The following is a 7,792-nucleotide window of genomic DNA, read 5'->3' as shown; positions in this document are numbered from 1 at the left end:
TAACATAACATACTTGCTCAATTAACACTAAACCAAGATCATAACATCCTTCTCATAGGATTACACACCTTAAAGTCTACTTTTTAACTTCGAGCTAGTTCATGAATCGATCTAAAGAAACGTACATTGTGCAAACCCTAATTGAGCACACTTAAAACATGTTCTATCTAAATTACTAAGAACAAGTTCTATGAACAATTAAATCGAGTTCTTAAGGTTAAAAGATCAATACTAAAGGCATATACAACTCAATATTACGATAAATACTTATGTGTGAGTTCAAAGACGTTCATTTCGAGTCCAGTTCATGTAAAACACTTTGGAGTCAAAACGTTCAAAGATCTTTAAAGGACCAAATCATCAGTTCATCAAGGACCACTCAGTGAATAATTTATCACAAGAACTAATACATGTATTCATCTATGCTCAAATAACTTGTGATTAGGCTGACGTCAAGACATACTTGGATTCAATAGATATATCTTACTTATATCTGTGCTCATACTCTATGCTTATAAACTACGCCTGTAGCAGATCACTGTGAGTCTTCGTTGCCCCTTTTTCTTTACTTACATTTTGGGGTGAAAGGAATACTACTTATGCTTTTATACATGCCGTAACTGCTTTTACTACTCTAAGGTTATCTGACTACTTGTTACATGTTAGCCGGTCCTGTTAAGGATTGTGTGTGCTCGCATTATACATATTAGCCGGTCCTGTTAAGGATTGTGTGTGCTCGCTTATACATATCAGCCGTACCTGTTAAGGATTGTGTGTGCTCGCATTATACATATCAGCCGGTCCTGTTAAGGATTGTGTGTGCTCGCATTATACATATTAGCCGGTCCTGTTAAGGATTGTGTGTGCTCGCACATATTAGTCGGTCCTGTTAAGGATTGTGTGTGCTCACTTATACATATCAGCCGGTCCTGTTAAGGATTGTGTGTGCTCGCATTACACATATTAGCCGGTCCTGTTAAGGATTTTGTGTGCTCGCTTACTTATGTACAAGTTGGTCACTAGCCACTACATACTACTTTATACTTGTATTCTATTGACGGCATAAAACGCTTTTATACAACTTGTTTATATACTCAAACCTACGAACTCACCAACCTTTGTGTTGACACGTTTAAGTATTCCTTTCAGGTAATCAAGCTAATTGTGGCTAGGATTTGATGTTTGCATGCTCTGGTTATGCTTGTTAGCAATATGCCTAACCGTTTCCCCTGCGTGGGAACTTATCGTACTTTTATTTGAATGCTTGGTTGAATTTGTGTGAGATGACTACTATTATGCTTGTTTGGTTATGAAATTTACTATTTATGCATAATGTATGCACACATTTAGTATTCCTATGTAACATTCATGTGCGCGTGTGCTTTATCTTACATCCCGAGTTTTCCGCCTTAGTCGGGGTGTTACAGATTGGTATCAGAGTCGTGGTTATAGTGAATTAGGTGGTTTTGCCTAGACTATAACTTAGGAACCGCACGTAGCATGCATGATAGGATTTATGTGTGCATTCAATCTCTATGAATCTTATCTATATCTGCGATATTCATGCTATTGTACTCATTCATGCGCAGACCTTAGAACCATGCTACCTTGCCACGTGTACTCATGCTATTGGTATTCGAACTATGAAATGTGATTAAATTCAAATAATGATAATAAGTTAGCGAAATGACGTGTTGTTAGCAAGGAAGTATGGCGATATATCATCACAGAAAAGCCTGATCAACTTTTCGCGTGTGGTATATTTTCTATGGACTTGATGGCAACATGGATCGTGCCTAAGATGGTTGGAGTGTGGTAGCAATCCTGGGATGCTCAATGGGTGTTGGTCGGGTGGAGGGTTAGCCGCTGGTACACCCTGTATACATACCTTTGCCAATACCTGGAGAGCATATCAGTACCGTGAACCGACCTTGCATTAGATGTACTAGAGGTGTGGAGGGTTAGCCGCTGGTACACCCTGTATACATACACCGCTAGTGCAACGGATGTAGGTGTTAGATCCGGACCGCACTTTGGCTGTCAAAAGTTAATCGGGTTTAAAAGTTAAATTTAAGTTGAAATGGTTATATTATTCATCTTGCGAACTATCTCTCATGAATTGAATATTCTATTGCGATGTTACTCTGTACTGCATATATATAAAATTAATTAAATAAAAATAAATTAATTAACAAGAATAATAAAATTAATTAAATAAAAATAAATTAAATTTAATGTAATAATTAATATATATATCCAATATTATGTTCTATCATATATATAAAATTAATTAAATAAAAATAAATTAAATTTAATGTAAATATATTAAGATTTTAATAATAATTGTACGATTTTAATTTTAATATATATTAAAAAAGAGTTGAACTAATGACTTATTAATCAATCATATCGTTCGATTTCATCCAATTAACTCTCGCTGATGTCATTATTTAGTTGTTTACATACATAATTTTATTTAATTAATAAAAAACAAATAGCTAAAATAATTATTTTTACAATGTTATTAAAACTGGTTTCTATCTACAAAATCCGGTTTTCACACACGAACAATTGTACATTGCAGTATCTCGAGTTAAGTCAAGAAGGGGCTTTAGGGTATTAATATGTAACAAAGATGAGAAGACAAAAAACACTACAACAAATTTCGTCTATAAAGAAGTCTTTCAATTGATGAAGAAGGGTATATACTTCTAATATTTTTTCATTACGTTAGTTTTTCTTTCTATTAGCTTAACATTCTTGGCATTTGAATTGAACACTCAGTATCTACTTATATCTTCAACTTTCACTTTATAAGCTTTTATGAGTTATATGTATTAATATCTAATATTAATAATGTCGTAAGTCTAAAATCTAGTAGATATAGTATAGATTAATCGTTGTATAGGCTTTTACGAGATACTATTTGAAGATTCAGTTGTTGTGAAGTCTTTCCTTACGGGTCCAATACTTATTGGTTGACATAGAGACGTGGGCTCGTGAACAAGGTTAAAAGGTAGAACTGTAAAAATGTCATTGTCTATAATTTCTTTGTACACAACCATCTAAATTTGAACACATTGTATGTTTGTACTTCGTAACATTGGACACTTGACATACTTAAGGGCTTGCCTATAAATACCAAGCTCAAGAACGATGGAGGGCATTCATTCATTTCAACAATCATCACAACATTCTTCATTGTAACTCGTAAGTGTATTCAGACATTTAGCTCAAATTGGTGTTGTGTTCATCTATATAGCTAAGGCATTTATATTAGGCATAATATTTCAACACACCCCCTTTATTTATAATGTAGTATGGTCCCATTAGAAAACATGGACCACTTCTGTATATTTCTCAGTATATTGCTATCCTTTTATTTTTATATTTCTAGACAATTTTCTCTCTCCCCATTCTTTCCCCACATCCTCATTTTCATTCTAACAAGCCACCATGGATGACCCAATTAGTGTAATATATATAGATACATGACAAATATATATAAACAACAATAATAAACATAACATCATAAAAGAAGGCGGAAGTAAAAGTAGTCACCACTCCACCATTGCATCACCACTGCAGGATATTCCCAGCGTCGCCGCATCACCACTCCACCTCTTCCAGATCTCGCCACCACTTCGAACTCGATTTCATGGCCGGATTTTTATACAAAGGTTGTTTAGTACGGACTATACCTTTTCCTTTATTTAGATGTGAATTTAAGTTTTTCTGTGTAGAAAAAAAAATGTTATGATTTTGGAGATCCATATCTATATCTATTTTCTTGATAATGAAAGTGAATGATAAATGCATATGTGTTTTTGCTTTTCTTGAAATCTGAGTTTTTGATTGAAGAAAAATGAGATCCATGGTCCATGGATGATGATGACGGTGAGTTCCCGGATTTGTTGTGGTGATGGTTTGTTTTCCGATGAAGGTGCAAACTATGTAAAAAGTAGTGGCGGGTGTGGGTGATAAATGATATTCTGATTTGTTAAGGCTGAAAGGGTTTCCAAAGGGGCATACTATTGACACCAGGGATTTTAGCTATTGACACCCGACCCCAAAAGGGGCGAAATTCGCCCCATCTGACCAAAGCAATTCGCCCCTTCTGCCAGTGTAATTAATTCCCTGTAACCACCAAAATGGCAGACATTCACTTCACCCTTCCTCCTTTATCACCCCATACCCCCTTTTTCCTCCACCCCATTTCCATTCCACGATCTGCCTCCTCACTTCTCCATCTTTTTATTCCATACCATCTTTTTCTTCTTTAATAAATGTCAAGTATTATATAAATATATATTATATTAATAATTATATTTGTATATCTTTTATATATATATAAATTTAAATGTTGTTTGTTTTGATTTGATACTACCCTCAATAAATTATGTTGGAGCACCACTGCCGGATCCGACCACCACCGCCGGACCACCACCACCGTCCGACCATCACCACCACCGTCCGACCACCACCACTGCCTTCCAGGTCCGTTCACCATCTTTTAATTTTTGTTTTTTTATTTATTTATTTTTGTTACTATTATTATTATTATTATTATTATTATTATTATTATTATTATTATTATTATTATTATTATTATTATTATTATTATTAGTATTAGTATTATGATTTGTTTTTATGGAGTGATAATATATTTTTTTTATATTTCTATTATTATTATTATCATATTAATATTATTTTATTAGTATTATTATTTGTTTTTATGGAGTAATAATAAATTAATTTGATATTTTTTTTTATTATCATGTTGTTTTCATCATCTATTATTATTAGTATTATGTGAGTATTTGTTGTTAATATATCATTGGTAAAAAGAATATATAGAGTTTGATTGAATGTATAGATGTAATATTATTAGTAAAATAAAGTTTATGTAGTAATAGATTTGTTAGCATTAGATTATGACATGTTGTATGATAATTGTTTGGTTCAAATGATATTTTTCATGTAAAATATTTATGTAGTACTTGTTACTATGGCACGTGTTGCTAGAGGACATGGCGGAGAGGGTGCTGGTGATCCGCCGGCTCCATATTGGAAGCCAGAATCAGGATGTCTTGCGAGTGGTAAGAAAGTTTCAATTAATATGTGTTATATTGTGTTGTATTTATAAGTTGTTCGTATACTTTTTACTAATTTTAACGCACCTTTGTAGGTAAGAAGTTGCGTTCGTATGCCAAGAATTTAGAGCTAGAAAAGCTAAGAAATGACAACGGGGCACCGCTCGACATCGAGTTTGATATCCGAACCAAAACGTATAATCCGATTGGACCGAATGCAAAGTATTTTGCACCGTTGCTGGGAACTTTGGCGAGGTCGGTGCCATTTTACTATGATTCATGGGAGCAAGTCCCTGAGGAGGCTAAGGAACATGTTTGGACGTGTCTAGAGGTTGGGTTCCTCTACTAAATACAAATTTGTTATTTAAAGTTAATGATATAATGCTAAAATATTTATTATCATTTGCAATATTTTTTAACTTGAGGTCATACATCCAAGACCTTCACCCTCATAATCCAATCAGAAAGGGAGTAAAATACTGGGTGACTGCATCATTGAAGAATTATTACTGAATGGGAAAGTCTCGATTCAAGAACGAATCGTTCGTTAAAAAAGGAGGTGTAAAAAGTGTAGGCAATATTCGGGCAAACCCTCCTGCTGGTATAGACCCCCAAGATTGGAACAAGCATGTAGACTTCTTCGTGAGTGAGGGCTCCGTGCGTAGGTCCCAAGTAAATAAGGCGAACAGGGCTCTCCAATCGGATATTCCGGCGCAGAGTCGTACATCATTTGCTCAGAGGCAACGTGGGATTGTAAGTACATTGTTATGTAATTAATTCATTTATTGTATACATATATATACTAAAATAATTTCATGTGTTTATAGTTTGGGCCAATTACTGCATACCCAAGCTTATTCGCTACTTGGGCTGAGTCACGTCAACATGAGGATGGGTCGTGGACAAGTGAGCTCAGGGCTAAGCAGCATGTTAGTATTATTGTTGCTTAACCTTATAGATTAAATTTACATAGTTTTTTTCCGTCTAAATTTTATTATGAGTATGTTTAACTTTGCATTATTATACAAATGAGTTTAGTTTAATCGGATATACTAACCATGGTAGACATAGAATACAAGTCTGCAAGCACACGGTAGCCCACAACTGGTAAATAACTTACAACCGCAACGAGATGGGTCCCCCGCTATATCATCGTCTTTGATACGTTTAATCTCTTGTAGCATGATTTCCAAAGCATTATGGGAAACGAACCCATGTTGCTTGAAATATGGTATATCGTGATCTGTGTTGCATTTAATCTTGCTTTTTGAAAAGGTTTCTCTGATTGCTATATGTTGACTATCTACGATACGAGTAATGCACTCAACAAGCCTATGTGGGCGCGCTATTTGGCCATCCAAGTGACTCTTTAACAGCGCATGCTCCGACTCGACTCTATTCGTATTGTATTGGCCAAAGTTGAGGTGTAGATCCACCCAACAAGACACAAAAAATTCCTTATATTGCAACAACCAACTTAAGCTCACATAACGATAAACACCTGAAAATTAAAATAATATGGTAATGATGAAACAAATTACATATAAGCTTTTTCCAAACTTAAAATTGATGATTACACCAAAAAATTGGATAACTTTTCAAATACTCTTGAAGTGCTTCATCTCTAGTGATGTAATCCTCAATCGTGTGAGATTCAATAAGTACTTTCCACCGATGAAGAAAAGAATAAAGAGCCTCTTTATTCTTAAATACCGGCTCACAATGTTTTATTATATTCCTCCTTATGTGAACTCTACAGAGTTGTCGCGCAGCATTCGGCACCACATTCCGACATGCATTCATCAGTGCTAGCTCCTTATCAGTAATTATAAGACTCACGGGCCAGCCTTCACTAAGTGTCCGTTTTAAAGTCTATAACACCCAAACATAGTTGGCCTCCCGTTCGTTTACTATAAACTCACAAGCTATAAGAAATGTCTTGCCCGTTGAAGTGACGCCTATAATCTCAACAAATGGCATTCCATATTTGCTAGTTTTGTAGGCGGAGTCTATGAACAACATGTTAGGGAATGCACGCCAAATCTCAAATGATTTTTGGTGCATAAAAAACAGATTTTCCATCGGGTTTGAATATACGTTCGTTGTATACTCGTAGGTGTAATGGAATTGTTGTAGCACTGAAAAAAGCACCTACATTTAAAAAAAAAAAAAAATTCAAAAATCCTAATGTCTACATGCTCAACTCAAAGAATATGTAAAAGTGAAAAGCTAACCTGCATTGGAGTATTTCCAATCTTCTGGGTCTCTTCGTTTCTTATTTTTTTCCAGTAAGTTGTGTACATCTTTGATGAGAGACAGGTTGTTTGGAACTTCCTTTCTCAATCCATCAAAAATACCTTGCGCATTCAGTTTTAAGTAATACTGCCTCCGTACCCATTCTTCTTCGGCTGGAGAAAAACGTCTGGCAAACGCATGACCAAACACATCATCTATGTCATGATTATGTGTATGATCTATCACATTTACCCTCCAACCATATTCCGAATAATAACCATGCAATTTGAATGGACAATTACATTTTTTTGAAAAACTCTTTCTGATGCCCTTACTCCTCTTACGGTATGTACCACTACGATCGCAAATGAGTAATACTTTAGAAACGTCATCCGCTGCATTTGTTTTTGATCTACCCTTTACTAGGACATAACCTAGCGACATTGCTGTTGCTTGCGCCCATT

The 7,792-nt window shown here is 35.0% G+C and overlaps 1 protein-coding gene across 1 annotated transcript; it reads left to right on the top strand.

Annotated features, from left to right (window-relative positions):
* The first annotated feature begins 5,545 nt into the window (after positions 1–5,545).
* LOC122586481 lies at positions 5,546–6,201 on the top strand. Its single transcript, XM_043758465.1, has 3 exons — positions 5,546–5,846; positions 5,921–6,022; positions 6,159–6,201. The coding sequence occupies exons 1-3, from the start codon at positions 5,607–5,609 to the stop codon at positions 6,162–6,164; spliced, it is 348 nt and encodes a 115-aa protein (XP_043614400.1). The 5' UTR covers positions 5,546–5,606; the 3' UTR covers positions 6,165–6,201.
* Positions 6,202–7,792: the final 1,591 nt, after the last annotated feature.

Source organism: Erigeron canadensis, chromosome 2 (assembly GCF_010389155.1).
Source record: "Erigeron canadensis isolate Cc75 chromosome 2, C_canadensis_v1, whole genome shotgun sequence".
NCBI lineage: Eukaryota > Viridiplantae > Streptophyta > Magnoliopsida > Asterales > Asteraceae > Erigeron > Erigeron canadensis.
This window is presented reverse-complemented; position numbering and strand designations above follow the sequence as displayed.

Bases quoted from the DNA above. Each gene is read 5' to 3' on its own strand.
- LOC122586481 (XM_043758465.1), top strand. From the start codon at position 5,607: ATGGGAAAGTCTCGATTCAAGAACGAATCGTTCGTTAAAAAAGGAGGT. The intron at 5,847-5,920 runs GTAAGTACATTG...ATGTGTTTATAG, and splicing joins CTCAGAGGCAACGTGGGATT to TTTGGGCCAATTACTGCATA.